At 27.9% G+C, this 17,187-nt stretch overlaps 1 protein-coding gene across 3 annotated transcripts; it reads left to right on the forward strand.

Annotated features, from left to right (window-relative positions):
* Window positions 1-330: 330 nt before the first annotated feature.
* Window positions 331-17,075, forward strand: LOC126838100 (HEAT repeat-containing protein 5B). 3 transcript variants are annotated; one of them, XM_050572230.1, is made up of 37 exons: window positions 331-346; window positions 697-839; window positions 899-1,110; window positions 1,172-1,319; window positions 1,402-1,512; window positions 1,937-2,114; window positions 2,182-2,342; window positions 2,419-2,668; window positions 2,732-2,875; window positions 2,957-3,080; window positions 3,904-4,030; window positions 4,123-4,234; window positions 4,311-4,429; window positions 4,576-4,709; window positions 4,766-4,875; window positions 4,956-5,122; window positions 5,853-5,885; window positions 6,171-6,245; window positions 6,312-6,587; window positions 7,564-7,845; window positions 7,908-8,097; window positions 9,426-9,595; window positions 9,669-9,807; window positions 9,879-10,058; window positions 11,033-11,293; window positions 11,582-11,763; window positions 11,829-12,080; window positions 12,181-12,391; window positions 12,487-12,681; window positions 13,395-13,557; window positions 13,618-13,730; window positions 14,581-14,844; window positions 14,978-15,205; window positions 15,605-15,756; window positions 15,827-16,037; window positions 16,324-16,475; window positions 16,741-17,075. In XM_050572230.1, exons 2-37 carry the CDS (start codon window positions 717-719, stop codon window positions 16,930-16,932), a joined length of 6,141 nt encoding a protein of 2,046 aa, XP_050428187.1. In that variant the 5' UTR covers window positions 331-346; window positions 697-716; the 3' UTR covers window positions 16,933-17,075. The 3 variants fall into 3 exon arrangements, with proteins under 3 accessions (XP_050428187.1, XP_050428186.1, XP_050428188.1); XM_050572229.1 differs by lacking the exon at window positions 331-346 and having other exon boundaries at window positions 473-839; XM_050572231.1 differs by lacking the exons at window positions 331-346; window positions 5,853-5,885 and having other exon boundaries at window positions 485-839; window positions 16,741-17,073.
* The last annotated feature ends 112 nt before the right edge of the window (window positions 17,076-17,187 follow it).

A 17,187-nucleotide genomic window follows, 5' to 3' on the forward strand; every position in this document is an offset into this window, starting at 1 on the left:
AATGTTTTATTCATTTTGTTTGTTTTTATAGTTTATACTTGGTATAATTTATAGTTATCATCTTTTCTATGACGTTATATAATTAATATTAATAAATATATATATATATATATATATATACATATATATATATATATATATATATATATATATATATATATATATATATATATATATATATATATATTCATGTATAGAATAATTATGCCTAGTATATTTTCTATTGTATAGTACATTGTGTTGTGAATAAATTTTAGTTATAATTCTAGTACACTGTATAGTGTATACTAGATTTAATGCAAATTTGAAAATTACACTGAAACAGGACAGGGCAGGACAATCATAGGTAACTCCTTTTACAGAAAAACGTAGTCTTTTTTTCCCCAATATGGCGGCCATAGACGTGATCAGCCGACACGTTTTCAGTTATTGTTTGGTTGGGTTTGTCGTGAATTGTGTGTAAAACATTACGCCCGTGGCCGCCATATTGGACAAAACGGCTACGGTTTTCTGTGAACGGAGTTCCCAGACTGGGTATAAGATCGTGCTCGTTTAATCTATCTATTATCATAAAATGCATAAATTAATTATTGTGTGATAATAATTATTAGTGATAAATATTTATTAGCTATACTCTATAGCGATTTGGTGTCTTCGACATGTATTTATTTGTCTGTTTTGAATAAATGTATTTAGTTTAAGAAGTAAATAATAAGATGGATTCAAATAGTTTATTGTTGAATGAAGAAGCATTAAAACAATTGCCGGAAACTAAAAGACCAGTGTTTATTTTTGAGTGGTTACGGTTTTTGGATAAATCATTATCGACGGCTTATAAAGTTCGTATTTTATATTATTTTAGATTTAAGTTTTTTAACAATATCTTTTTATATTTAAGGTTAATATTAAAGAATGTCAGAAAAAATTAGTTGAACAATTAACTAGTTTAATACAAGAAAATCCTGGTCCGCCCACTAGAATACTTATAGCAAAATGTCTTTCAACTTTGTTTAATGTGGGAGATACTTTTTTACTTTTTGACACTGTTAATAAATGTAATGACATTTTACGTGTCAAAGATGACTCTTTAGCATATCTTGCTACTAAACTGTAAGTATAGTTAGTAGTAATTAATATTCTTATTTCTTAACAATTCAATTTATTTTTATAGAGCAGCTGTTACTTGCATTGGTTATATGTATAAAAACTTAGGACGAATGATGGGTCGCTCTTATGAAGAAACTGTTTATATTTTAATAAAAAATCTTAAACATGCGGAATCACAAATGAGAGTAGAAATAATTATAACATTAGAAAAAGTAAGTAAATTAAAGTTTATTGTTAAGTGATCTAATTATTTATGTATTTTGGTACTGAATAGACTCATTGTATTTGTTATAGATTTGTACAGGAATGGGTAATGTAATGGGAAATATCCACAAAGATATTTACAAAGCAATAAGACATTCATTAACTGATCGAGTTATGGCAGTTCGTTCATCTACAGCTAAAGTATCTACTATTTTATATTTTAGTCATAAATTATTTTACAATGTTCCATAAAGAAATTCAGGGTTTTAATTACCATTATAAGTACTATTACAATGACAATCGAAGAGGAGGAGGAGAAGCCGAGTGGATAAGGCAGAAGTGTGTTAGTGCTCTCTGTCGCTGGTTTGACACTCGGTCACTAGTGCTCTGTTTGCTGGACGAGCAATCGTCTGGTGAAAAGGAACCACCATTCCTCTCTCCTGCTGCATGGCAGAAATGTCATGTGCCACACGGCAACCAAATAGGGCCTACTCCCAGACAAAATGTGCCATTTGCTAATAATAATAACTATCTATTTTCTCCCAATTTTACCCCTTTCTCTCTTAGTACAACCCTGAATAAATTAATTTACTTTTGTTTTGATACATTTTACTTTTTTTTTCAGTGTTTATCTGAATTGGTTAAATATCCAAGCTTTTTATATACAATAGATCTTGAAAACTTGGCTACTTTATGTTTCCGAGCATTTGAAAACGCCAATTATGAAGTAAGGTGTTCTGTTGCAAAATTGTTGGGATCATTAATAGCTTCCACTCAAATTCAAACAAAAGAATACAATTCAAGTATATGTTTGAAAATATTTAAAAGAGCAAATAGAACAATACAATTTTATTTTAATCTTAATTTTAGTGCAACCAAGTAAAATTGTCAAAAGTTTATCTTTAGAAGATGCATTGGGTATACTTATGACTGGTTTTTTGAGAGGTGGAACTGGTTTTCTTAAAGGCACAGGAGAAATAATCAAAGGAAATACCGGCAGTCATAGAGAAATTAGAGTTGGGGTGACATATGTAAAATTAAACTTTATTTTATTATTAAATTATATATGCATTTTATATGATTCAATAATTTACCTTGTATGTATAGGCATATGTGGAATTTGTTCAGACTTTGGAAATAAATTGGTTGGAAAAAAATTTAAATATTTTTATACGTCATATTTTGGATCTTGTTGTGAATCCAAAATCAGCATCTACACATGTTGATGCTGTTTATTCTAGAAAATGTGTAAGCTTTATACTACGTAGCGTTTTAGGACAAATGTTAGGAGAAAAAGCTCAATCTTCAGCTTGTAAAGAATTGGCTTTAATAGTAAAAAAGCAAATGACTTCAATTGGTAAAAAAAAAGATTAAAATTTTAAATTGTTCAACTTAAAATGTTTACTATATTTAATTTTAGATTTTAGCCCAGAAAATGCTAAGGATTTCAACCAAGAAACAATATTTGGTCAGCACTTTCTTGTTTGTGCACTACAGGAGATGGGTTGCTTATTACTTAATATGGGTACAATGGCTATTAATCTTGTATCGGATAGCACTTGTAGTATGTATAATCCTTTATAAACATTTTATATATTTAATTAATATATGTGTACCTATATCTATAAAAATGTATACAATTTAGATGTGATTGAGACAGCTTTAACTGTTTTGGTTCATCCAAGTCAAGCTGCTCGATTATCTGCTGCTTGGTGTCTTCGGTGTGTTTGTATTGCCTTGCCAAGTCAGTGCACACCTTTGATTGATCGGTAATATTTATTATTTAATTATATTTTTCAATTGTTATTCTAGTCTAGCTCAAAGCTAAAGAGAGTCGGTAAAATTATCCAACCTCTTCTGGGTTTTTATAAATTTGATTTTTTAATCGAGTCAGACCACAATTATAGATAATATATTTTTATCTATACACATAGGCATGATACATGATGCATTTCTGAGAGAGACTATAACCTTTTACACAAATTGTGAATCTACAGAATCGTGGTGAGAATTCTTACACCTGTGTATTCTGGACATAAAAAATGATGTTTCTATTTTTTTTTCATGGGAGGGGCTAAGCCTCCTTTACCCCATCTCATTCTACGTTTTCGTCTAAAGCCATGAGCTAGACCTTTCTTTTATTATTTATCGTCAATGAGAATTTTAAATGTAAAATGTAATTAAATTTAAAATTAAGGTATACTATTAAATATTTAAATACATATCCATAGGTATATAGCATTATCATTTAACTAAGTTCATACAGAAATTAATTTTTTTTTTTAAATAAAAATTACTGCCAAATTTAATACTGATATACATAGTTACGTATTATATGCATACACCACATTTTTAGCAATGACCTTTCATCTTTAAAACTATGAATTATGAAAACCAAATCCTTAAAATACATTTATATATAGTTGAAAATGCAATATAAGTTCCTAGAGTACTTAAGTTATTTATGGTTAGTATAAAGTTACAGTTTTTGACATTATGGAACTTAATTTTTTAAATAACCGACTCAAATTCAATAACACTACTTATTATTATTATTATTATTGTTATTATATATGTACATTTTTTTTCTAGTTGCATTGAAAATATTGAAAGCTCTTGTGCCACTCCAGAAATAATATCAGGTTATAGTGCTGTACTTGTTGGTATTCTTGGAAGTACAAGTATTTCACCTTTGGGTATACCTCATATGCGTGGAAAAGTAAACTATTACAAACATTTTGAATTAAAATCAAAGAATACAGTTAAATTGTTTTTTTTAAATTAATGAGTTAATGTATAATTTGTTTTTAGATCATTTTCAATATTGCAGAAGATTTATTACGTAGTGCCAGCCAAAATAGTCGACTTTCACTTAGTAGAACTCAAGCTGGATGGTTGCTTATTGGTGGAGTAATGTCATTAGGTAATTTTTTTATTTTTACAACAAAATTAAAATTAATTTTTAATATTTCTACTAATATATCATTGTTATTTTTAAGGTGTTAGTGTAGTTAGAGGTCTGTTACCTCGTATGCTTCTTTTATGGAGAAACTCTTTCCCACGATCCTCTAAAGAACTTGAATCTGAAAAGGCTAGAGGAGATGCATTTACTTGGCAGGTCAGATTTTTGTTTTTTTGTTTATTGGAATATAATATAGGATATATAAATGAAAACTACATGTTAACTTCTCTTTGTGATTAATTATCTTAAAATATTGATATCTTAATCATTTTGAATTCATAGCATAATGTTTAATTTTTTAGTTAACATTGGAAGGTCGAGCTGGTGCTATGGCATCTATCCATAGTTTTTTATATAATTGTAGTGATTTGGTTACTGAAGACATAATTAGAAGATTATTAACACCAATAGAATCTGCATTGGCTATGTTGATAAAGTAAATTAAATTGTTAGTGTGTTAGAGCGTAATATAAAATGATTTTTATGTTTTAGTATGACATCAGTGGTTAAAAGTTGTGGTCAGCATTTAAAGGCGCCTATTGCATTAGTAAGATTACGATTATATGAAACATTATCTCTGATTCCTGCTCAAAACTATGAAGGTAATATATATATATTGATAACATAAATAGAAAATTGCATAATCTATAAATTATAATTCTGTCTATAATTTGTAATGTAGCTTCTTATACACACATTTTGAGACTTTTAGTCTCTGAGTTTACATTAGCTGAAAATCCAGCAAATACTATCACTTCTAAATTAAGATACTTGTCTCAAAACGAAGAAGGAGTTTTATTAGGATTGTGTCCTGTTCAACACTCACACCATCAAACAATTGAAGATCAGGTAATTTATGTTCTTCCAAAATATTTATTATTGCTAAGAAATCAAATTCACAAATCTAAAACTGTATCACAAGTTTGTGTCGAAATCATATTTCCTACACTAACATTATACCATAATAAAATTGTGTAAAAAAATCATCAGGAAGGGGGTTTTAGTAAATTAATGTTCACTCTCAACAAAAACAAAAAAGAACATAAAGTTAGAAACTTATAATTTGGTTGTATTTATATTGTAAGATATTTAGATAAAGAAACATCTATAGGGTCAATATCTAGACAGGTATTTGTTACACAATAGTATTATTTACTTCTTTTTTTTCCCTTTGAAAAGTAAATTTAATTTATACTATTTACACATATTACGGTTACTCCAACTTCAGTAGATTGACTGGTCTCCCAACATTTTGGAATATTTGCTCATTCCATCTTCAGGACAGTGTAACTACAATACCCCGCTCAATCTTTAATAATTTTTTAAGAAAGTGTAAATGTTGGTTAAATAATTTCTATTAAACAAAAATAAGTTGAAAAATGCAAAACGGATGTTTTTAATAAAGGAGATTTGTTCCTCTGTATAGCTTTTCAATTGTATTTAATATTGTATAAAAAAGGCTCAATTGAAGGGTGTCAAAAATATGTATAGTCAACAAAAAATGTATTCATGAATTCATAGTAGTTTATTGTAAAATTTTAAAGCAAAATTGGTTTTTATTACGCTGCTTTTAAACAAGGTGGATTGTTCAAGAAAGTCTGACTATGATTATGTAAGTTTTAAACTTTATATTCTTCCTGTATTTCATATTGAACAATAATTATTTAGTTATTATAAACAAATTTCATACTATATATATAATATTGTAAGATTCGTTAGACACATTTTATTATTGTATTAATATTTTTATGTTTGAACATAATGTTATTAAAAAAAACCAATATATCTTGTAATAATACTAAATGGATACTTGTTAATAAATTATCAATGAACAAATAAACAAAATAATTAAGCCTATAAAAATTTGAATGTGTACTACGTCTCATTTCTGTTTTAGCTTGTTCAGTATAATGCTATAGGATCTGGAGCTTTAGAACATGATCCTCGGTTCCTATACCTCTCGGTGTCTAAGGTAAGCATATTAGAAATATAAAAAAAGAAATGTAATAAAACTTAAAAACAATTTCTTTATTTATAGGATGAATTGGTTCCTAGTCCTTTGCCATTAGGTGTAACAGTGATAGATGCTTCTATTACATTATTTGGTTTAATTTTTCCGCGAGTGGCCAACAAACACAGAATTCAAATGATAGACCATTTTACTGACCAAATAAAATACTCAAAATCGTTTCGTTGTGATGCTATTTCTATAAATATATTTGCTTCACTTCTAACTGGCCTGAAAATACTTTCAGATACAAAAACAACTATTGAACATGATGAAATTAAGACTACAACAGCTACATTGATTATGGTAAAGTAATTGTGTTTTAATATACATTTATAAATTTGATGCATCCAGGCACTTATTGGGACCAATTATTTACTGGGAAACCAAGTTAAGGAGCCCTATTTTTTTAAGGGTCAGTAGTCAGCACAGTAGCATCACACTCTAAGGCATTTGCCATAGCCCTTTCTAAGTGGTCTCGAAAATGTATTACGCCACTTGATATGGTTATTTCTTTGTGCATTTCTTAAACAGTAGAGTACTTGAGAAAATAGTCTCGTAGTATTCATAATAATGTAAGTATCAGTTTCAAATGAATAATTAACCCTTGGATACTTCAAATAAAGTGACAAAAAATATTATAATAATTAGGAAAAAATATATTATTGGTCAATCATCAAATTAACTACGAAATATAGTATTATATAGAAATTTCTGCCAATCATTGACAAATTTATTCCTTAATATCAAACTGATTACATTTAATTATTTTAATGAATTAATATCTCAGGTTAACCTGAAAAAAATCCCACTATAGTGAACAAATCAAATGAATACTATACTTCAGTGTCCATATTGCTGTCTTCAGCGCTACAGCAGTAGCGCTCAGTCTAACAGCTAAAACAATTGTCTAAAATATGCTGTTGCCTGTTAACGCTGAAGATGTCAACATAGTCGCCAAATAAGAATAATCATGTAAAAGTGAATTTTTATGTAGTTATTACTCACTGATTTTCAATATTTTTGGCTAGTATTTATTGTTGCTATTTGTTATATGTTTTGACGTATTACAATTGTACAAAGAGGTCAGAATAGGCTCTCACCTTCAATACTCCTTCAAGTCCCACCTAAACATGTTGTAATAAAATTTAAGATTATTAATATTAAATATCTAAAAATGTTAGACCCCTGAAAAAAATTTAAGGTTACCTTTAAATACACCTATTTTTACGTTGGGTATATATATATACATATGTTGTAATGTAATACAAATATATTGTAGAACACGTTAACAAATGGTAATACTATTCTACGGATTTCTGCTGCTGAGAGTGTGGGGCGTATGGCACAGGCTGTATCAGATTCTCGTTTTACTGCTATGCTTGCACAAACTAGTTTTGATCGTCTTCGTTGTGCTAGAGATGTTCCCAGTCGAACTGGTCATTCTTTAGCTCTTGGATGTTTACATAAACATGTTGGTGGAATGGGATCTTCACATCATTTAAATACTAGTGTCAGCATTTTGCTTGCTCTAGCCCAAGACACAACATCACCAATTGTCCAAGTATAAATTTATTAATAATTATTTAATTGTGAAATAGAAAACTTCAAATGCAATTTTTTCAGGTGTGGTCATTACATGCATTATCTCTTATTGCAAATTCTGGAGGTCCAATGTTTAGGGGATACGTTGAACCTTCACTATCATTGGCTTTAAAACTGTTATTAATAGTACCTCATTATCATGCAGATGTTCATCAATGTATTGGAAAGCTAATATCTGCATTGATCACTACTATTGGACCAGAGTTACAAGGTATATGTCTGTTTACTATAAATACAATTATTGCTATACTTTTATTTGTAATTAATTTAAATTAATTACGCTTTTGTTACTATTTCTTATATGTATAATGTAAATATAGAGAAGGGTGAGGTAGAACTTAATAAAAACTATATTATTATTTTTCATAATTTTATATTTTCATTTGGCATATATTTAGTTTGAAAGTTCCAATCTGTAGTTTAAAAGATTGGATACATTATAATGTACTATTCCCAACCTCTCCAATCAAGTAATCTATAATCTATACATTTTTAAATAGATCCTTATTGAATAAATCAAATGTACCCTGATATTTTTTCATGTAGCAAATTTATAGATCAAAAATTGTACCAATAATGTACTTTATTGGGTCAAAAATTTATCTTTTCAAGAAAAACATCCGATAAATGTACATATATTTTTCAACTAAAATAATAGCTCTATAACTTTAAAAAAATAGTTTTAAATTAGTTTAGTTTCAAATTTTAAAAAAAAATATATAATATAGAATAATGTATATTAATAATATCAATAAACATTGACAAACCAACTAAGTATTAAAAACTCTTTTCCCAAGAAGGGGTGGGAACTTTTGATAAAAAGGTCTAAAGCTACTTTTTTTGTAGTTTCCAGGAGAGCTAAAAACGTTTTTTGCGGTTATAGGTGTTTTTTTTTATAGGATTAACTAATATTGTATATATTATAAGTCAATTGAATCATAATATTGTCATTTATATTTCCTTTTTATACAAATATTAGACTGATAAATTTGTAGGTTGCTATGTAAGAGTGAATAAACAGTCAACATGTTTCTGAAAAACATAGTCTCATTATATTATTGCTCATTACAATATATTTATTTTTGTTTATTTATTATTATAAGTATGGGCTAAAAGCCCAATGGTTACATTACAATAATATAATTCATGTGTAAATAAAGTTTTAACATATAAATTATTACAAATAAAGGACTTAAAAAAAAAAACCAAATGTATAATATTATGAAGAAGAAAAAGATACAAAATATTATGGACAAACCATAAACCCTATTTGTATCTAGCCTTTACAAAAAATACAATTTAAAGCATGTTATTGTCATTACAATTTTGATTTTATCAATATTTATACCATGCGTCTACCAGATTTGCATCATAGCGTCAAAATGATGTTATCACCACTTTCAGTTTTAATAATTTCTGTAGACCTATAACCTCTTCTGCCCCAATATGCTCCATTCCCACTATGCCCCGACCAAATTGCGCTAGATTTTTTTGTATTAAAATTAATTTATATATTCTAAGTATAAAAATGTATTACAGGTAATTCAGCATCGATTACAACTGCAAGATCGTCTTTTTTGTGTGCATGTGCTATTATGCAAGATCATGAAGATCCATTAGTCCAAGCTGAGTCTACAGTTTGCCTACAAGAATTGCATTTATTTACACCAAAACATGTTAACTTAACGGGTTTAGTTTGGACATTATGTGTCAGTAAAATGCTTCTCCATGTTATTGTTAATAAAATTAGTATAATATATATGGTTATTAATTTTTTTTTAGCAAAATTTGTCAAATAGTCATTTACTTTTAAGAAAAGCAGCGGTGTCATGCCTGCGCCAACTATCACAAAGGGAAGCTAAAGAAGTCTGTGAAATAGCAGATTCATTTGTTAAATCTAATGAAAATAATATCAGAGAAGGTACAAATAATTAAAAAATTGCCTTACATCATTTGAAGCCTGAATTTGAAATTGTATATTGAATTGTTTAGATTTTTTTCTCACGGACTCTGGCCTTCCTGGTGTGTTATTTAATATGTTAGACACAGAAACGGATAAACAACTCATTAAAGATATTCATGACACTTTAATAAGTATGCTTCAAATGTTAGCTGTAGAAAATCTTACCAAATGGATAAATTTGTGTAAATCTGTTTTGGCTGTTTCTTCAGGTACAATTATTTAACTGTAAAATTATTTAGTTTTAGATAAACGATAATAATACTCAATCCTTTCCAATTCTTTTAAAGTTTTTGTTTTACAAGTAGTCCTGACTAACTCCATAAACTTTAAACATTTTAATATTCTTGTGGTTCCAATCTAAACATTACACTTAAAAACTAAGCGCTCGTAAACGCGGTGTTTACACCACAACTTTTGGTTAAACCCATGTCTCTATTCACAATAATTGACTAACCAAATAAATGTAGCCTCTATTTGTACACTATATATTTTTTAATAGTTTCAATACTTATAAATTGTATTGGTCCACTCTAACATAACAGTAATTAGTCACAAATTTTCAGTGCACAAAATCGGGTGTGATTGCGATGTAAATACACCGCACTACAGACGCAACTATTACATATTTTATTTTAATATTGAAACTTATTACATTGGAGACGCTATTAAAATGTATGTAACATTCTTCTTACAGTTTGTGTATTTTATATCTTTAAAATCATAATTTTATAACTAGATGAAAATTACATAATTTATAATTTTTTTTAATTTAGGTATATTTAATATAGTTAATTTATTAATTTATGTGCTCGAAAATATTGAAATGTATTCCTCATAATTTTAGTGCTATGTAAAATATAGTAGTACTAAAAACCTGCAATGAAAATACAGAAATTAAATGGCAATGTAAACACTGGCGCAAGCGCTAACGAGATTTTTTTAATTTTCGAGTGCTTGGAGTTAATCTACCCTTTCAAAACTACTCTCTGACTTTCTTTTCCAAATCGTAAAAAAAAAATAATACGATTCCTAAATGATCCTTTCACTCAGGTGTTATTTTATTTGCTAAAAGTTTAAACATGTATTTCTGGCTATTTGACCATGTTGTGGTAATATACTGTATTAATATAACAGATTGATATAATTATTTTGATAAACTATTATAAACGCATAACTGTTTTAGATGTTAATAATAAAGAAATAGACAAGTCTGATGGGAATATTATGAATGACGATGAAGAAACTGGTGATGATCAAGATGAGTTTCAAATGGAAAATAAAGAACAGGAATCCATTAAAAGAAAACATCAACCTCGGTGGCCTACTAGAGTATTTGCAGTTCAGTGTATTTGTCGTATAATATCTACTTGCTACAAAGAAAGCAATGCTGCTCCACATTTCAATTTATCTTTAGCAAAAGAATTATCATTTACAAATAATAAAGGTTAGTAAAAATGTAAACAATTAGGATATGTTTTTTTGTCTATTGAGTCATCGATGTCAAATTCTTTTTTTTTTATAATTCTTCTAACTCATCTTGAACATTTCTAATTTCCTACCAATATTGATAAGACTATCCCTTTTACCTCCTGCCTCTCTAATTTTGTATGCGTCACTGTCAAATGCAATAATATAGTCATATATTCTCTTGAAGGATACTATTAAAGTCTATTCTCTTTTTTAATTTTCACATGGCACAGCACCTGGGTTATTGTAAGCTTATTTTTTTCAGGTGATTATTTGATTCTTCATTTGTCTGATTTAATAAGAATGGCATTTATGGCTGCAACCAGTGACAGTGATCAGTTACGTTTAGAAGGATTTGAAACTCTCAATGAAATCATAGAGAAATTTGCTCAAGTACCAGAACCTGAATTTCCAGGCCATTTATTATTAGAACAATTTCAAGCTCAAGTAATAGCAATTTAAATAGGTGTTTCCATTATTATTTTTTAATATATTATATTTGTCAACTATAGGTGAGCGCTGCATTGCGACCTGCTTTTTCAGAGGATACATCTAGCCATGTAACAGCAGCTGCTTGTCGTGTTTGTGGAACATGGATAGGCAGTGGAGTGGCTCGTGATATAAATGATTTAAAACGAGTTTATCATCTTCTAGTTATATCTCTTAAAAAGCTTAAACCTGGTTTTAATATAAATTTTAATAGCTTATACAATGAAAGTGTTGCTACATTTGAGTGTTTAGCTATTCTTAAAGCTTGGTCTCAGGTACATACTTAAGTTACATACAAATGTCAATTAATTTAATAAATTAATTTGTGTAATATATATAATTAACTAATACATTTTTTTTTTTTGTATTATATAGATTTATATCATTGCTATGATCAATAGTGGTATTGCTCCTGGTAATTTTCACAAGATTCCATGTTCGAATACAAATAAATCTTGTGATGATTTTGGAAAATATGAAAGCCAAAATGATAGTTTATTGAATTTAATTCGCCCCGAATTAGAACTGTTATCAAAAAATTGGCAAGCAGCTCTTAAAGACCATGCTCTTTTATTATTGCCTTGTGGTAATTATACTTGTATTTAGTAAATTATACCTGGACATTCTTTGACTAATATTTGTTATAAGTATTCATTAAGATGTATCATTTTTGTTATATAGAATTTAACAGTCAACTTCCTCACGAAGGTGGTGCATTTTACACTTCAAGTACTATGGACAATAGCAGAAGTCATTATAAAAATGCATGGCCTCCTATATTGTACGCATTATCTTTATGGTTGAATTCAGAAGATTTTAAACAAACAAAAAATACCATTGAAAAAGAAATTCAGGATAAATTTTTTTTAATTTTTGGTATTTTTTTTTTTTTAATTAGTAATTATTAGTGCCTGTGATTTTAAAAGTGATTTTTTAAATACACGTGTACACGAACCCCGTGTAATTAACATACACGTGTATGTACACGTGTAATTATAAATACACGTGTATTTAAAAAAAATGTATTTTGTTAAAAATTTTAGTTTGAGTTAACGTATTTATACAATTATACTTGTGTTTGAGTTCGCATAATTAAATAGACGTGATATTAAACGTGAAACTAAAATTAATAACAAAAATAAAATTTTTTGAATACACATGTATTTATAATTACACATGTTTCACGTGTAATCGAATACACGTGTAATAGAGACCTCTAGTAATTATGTATTGACCCTGCTTATGCGAAACACACTAAGTCCAAAATTATAGTTTTCGACTTAAATGTTTTTTGGGTCTTGAGTATATTGTAAAATTGGAATTAAAAATTCCTTGTAAATCATTGTTATAAACTCTTTGACATGTTCAGGACACTTTCAAATTTGTATTATTTTTTTGTTCCTTTTTTTAACAAATAATAATAGGGACATAAAAAACATTTTTGGACTTAAGTTGTGTTTTGTATGAACGGGGTCGATAAATATTGTATTTTTTAAAAACTTGTTTTTATGAAAATTGTTACTTGTAATCTTGTGGTTATTTATTTAATTATTAATAATTATAAGTATATTTAATTTATATATTTTCAGGTCTTTGTACAGAAGCCATATGTAACCAACGAACAATAGAGAATCTTGACAACTTCAAAACTTGCTTGAAATCATTGTACACAATTTTAGACTCTTCACTTGCACGACAAATTATGATGAAAAATCAAGTTTTAGCCGTTGAAACATTAAATATTATGCACAAGTAATAAGCTATTATATGAATGAGGTAAAAGAAATTTAAATTAATACATTTTATTTTTAGATTACTTCTAACCAATGATAGTGTTGAAGTTCAACAACTAGTTATGGATATAGTAAAACAAATAGTTAAAGCTGCACAAGAGGATATGGACATTAATAAAAATAAAACTGATGGTATAAAATATCTGTTCCACATTATATTAACTAATTTTCTATAAACCAGTCTTCTGCTTCTATCTTCCTTGCCTCATCTCCAAACTATTGAATGTTTACCACCCTAGTTCCCAATATCCACTCAACCCCATCTATGTCATATAATTCTCAATTACGTCTACTATCTCTTTTGTTGGAGGCTTCCACTATCTATTTTTTATTCGTTATCATTTAGTAATCAGCCTATGGTAAGATATACTACCTGGAATTGCTTTCAATCTAAAAACCTTTAATATTTCTTTTGTGGTCATAAAATAACAAATTTGCTGTTCTTTTCTTTTTTCCTTGTACCCTACTGCAGCACATACACACTTATTATATTCACTACCCTCTCTTCCAGTATAACTACTACAACATGTCTAAGATTATTTCTCATTTAAAAATTACTTAGATAATTAAAAAATGTTTAACTATATTATTAAGTACGATAAATGGGTAACAACGGCAACAACTTATTATAGACAGACGATCAAATCTAAACGTATCCACCCTAATACTAAAAATACATTTTTAGGCACATTATGCCATTACAACGCTTTTATCAACAATTATATTTTTAACAGAAATTTTTCCTTTTTACCCATATTCTTTTATACCTATCACTCGCTCAAATTTAGACTCAGTTTCTTGTTGCAATGTTTAAATAACAAGTGTTGTATAAGCTCATACCCATAACAGCTGGTGAAACGCCTCCCACATTTACTATTGTTTGCATGCTTGTTCCACGTCAATTGTGCTTGCGTACGCCTATGATGGAACAAAACTCCTTTCTAATAAATTATTTTTTAAATACATTTTTTTTTTTTTTTAGTTAAATGTACTGAGTTGATAAACCCTAAAGAAAATTACTGTTTTGGTGATGGTGGTATTGATGGAGTCATAGAGCATGAAAAAAGTATAGTTTTTGCTACTTTAGAAGTTTGTATGTGCTTAATTGTGCGACAGATACCAGAAATGAATCCTACACCTATTGTAACATCTACAAAAAAATTGCTTCCAAATTGCATAAACCACAATATAATAGCTACAACATTGAACATAATGGCTCAATTACCATCTCTTTGTTCACCAAAAGGTATTTTTTCAATGACATTTAACTTTTTTTTTTTTTCAATAGCCTTTATTAATAAAAAATATTTGGCTCAACAATTAGACTTAATTTAACTTATTTTAGTTTAATGTGTATTTTAACATTTATTCTTGTTTAGGAGGCGTTCAGATCCTTCCTATCATTGCATACCTCTCAACCAATATTTTAAAAGAGTTGGGAGAATCTTCAAGTGAATCTTCCAAACTTGAGGTCTCTGTAGTAGCTACTTTGGACTTATTCCTTGAACTCTGTAAACATCCATATGGTTATAATGAAATAACTGAAAATCAATGGAGGGCACTTTTACAAAGCACAGTTACAAAACTTATTGATTTTTCTAAAACTGGTAATAAATTTACAATAGTTTAAAAATAATTAACTTACATACATAACTTGAAATTTTATTTGTAGCTTTTTACGGGGTTTCAATAATCTGAAGTGGCTTGATACATGTATACATGTGTGGGTGCGTGGGGGAGCATTTTTTTTTACAAACTAACATGAATTACAGGAAGGGTAAATCCCTTAGTAGGTATATAGTTATATATTTGCAGTTAATATGCTTAAAATTAATAATCATGCCTACTGAGCGATTTACCCTTCCTGTAATTCATTTTAATTTAAATATATATATATATATATATATATATATATATATATATATTAAAATGTGTAAAATTATGTATAAGAAATAATTGATGTAATAAAAACTTAAATGGTTTTACTTTTATAACATTTCATATAGGAAATGAAGGGAAAAAAATAGATGAGATTACAATGATAACGGTAATTTCTATATTTACATTACATTCCCCACCTAATGTAATGTGTGCGCAAAATATTTTATATCCTTGCATCAATTACTGTTTGCAATGTGTTGGATGCAATAATATTCAAGTAATATTATATTTTTGTAAATTAATTCCATAATGCTGCCGATTTTTAAATTTAATGTTATTTTTAATAGGTGAAAATAAAGTGTACTCAGTTTTTAAAAGCTGTATTTCAACATAATGATAAATATATTGCAACTGGATATATTCAAGCATTGGCTCCGCGCATTGTAGAACAATTATGTGATAATGTCCCAATTCCTTTGCTTGAGTGTCACTTACTCTTGCTTTGTGAATCAATTAGTGCTGTTGAAAGTTTGATCCAGTTAGCTCCACCAAAACATAGTATGTACTCAATATATATTTTATAGCTGAAATTATGAATTTTTTAAGATGTCCATGTATTCAATTAAAATAGTGTGTGTTGTTTATTACATTAAGATGATTAATATATTTATAAATTAATTTTACACGCGCAAGTATAATATTTGTTTAGTTAATATAGTTTGTAAAATTTAAAAAGTCCTAAATATTGTTAAAAAGACTCATTTTAATTGGCTGCTGCATACTCTGCAATTTAAGGATATTGTGTGACACTTTTTATATTTATCAATAATTCTATTAATTTCAGGAATACAAATGTTAGCATTACTTGTACCAGCGGTAATTAACTTTCTTATCGATTCAGAACACATCAAATATGATCTATCAACAAAACACCAGTACAAATTACATGAATTTAGCTTGCAATGCTTGTTAAAAATTGGACCTCTGTTTCCACAGGTAGGTGTTATTAACTACACAAAAAAAGACCATAGTGTAATACTTTATTTTTGAATAGGGTTAGTAACCTTGCTCAACTTGAGATAGGTATTTTACTGACCAAAATCAGTTCAATCTAGGCTCAGTTCGGATCTGTTTTTAAATTACCTTACATTTAATTGGCAATATTTTACAAAAAAATTTAAGTACATTTTACTCATGAAAATGCAATATAACTGATTGTTTTTTTTTATAGAAAAATGTATTATGAATTTATATTTTTTAGGAATTTAAATCTATTATGGCACAAAATAATAAGTTAAAAACAAGATTGGAGCACTCAATAAAAACTAATATTGTCATGCAACATCAATACAACTCTAATAATCAAGTATCACAAAACTCTACAAAACTAGCTCAACCATCTATTAAATTGAAAACGGACTTTACAAATTTTAGCCATAACATGGACTTATAAATAATTAACAACCTTAAAAGAATTTGTTTAAAAAGATAAGTGAAAAGACTTAATTTTTAATTATATAGTTCATACAGTTCCAAATTATTATTACCTGTGTGTTATAGTTTATAGATTTTTACGAATTTTAAAATCCATTAAATGAACTATTAGACTAAATGTTAGAGAAAACATATTTTAAGTGATATAATTTATAATTAACTTTTAAAATAAAGATGATTTTTTTATTTATTTTGACCTAGTAAACTTTGAAAT

The sequence above is a fragment of the Adelges cooleyi genome, unplaced genomic scaffold (genome assembly GCF_023614345.1).
Source record: "Adelges cooleyi isolate 19-005CV unplaced genomic scaffold, UGA_ACOO_1.1 ACOO_flye_CR_arks_rails_tigmint_CR_PRNA_30, whole genome shotgun sequence".
Taxonomy (NCBI): domain Eukaryota; kingdom Metazoa; phylum Arthropoda; class Insecta; order Hemiptera; family Adelgidae; genus Adelges; species Adelges cooleyi.

What these genes read in the sequence shown, in the direction of transcription:
- LOC126838100 (XM_050572230.1), top strand. Translation starts at nt 717, where the DNA reads ATGGATTCAAATAGTTTATTGTTGAATGAAGAAGCATTAAAACAATTG. An exon ending in GCATATCTTGCTACTAAACT is followed by an intron (nt 1,111 to 1,171) that starts GTAAGTATAGTT and finishes TTATTTTTATAG; the next exon opens with AGCAGCTGTTACTTGCATTG. An exon ending in TATTGATTTTTCTAAAACTG is followed by an intron (nt 15,206 to 15,604) that starts GTAATAAATTTA and finishes CATTTCATATAG; the next exon opens with GAAATGAAGGGAAAAAAATA.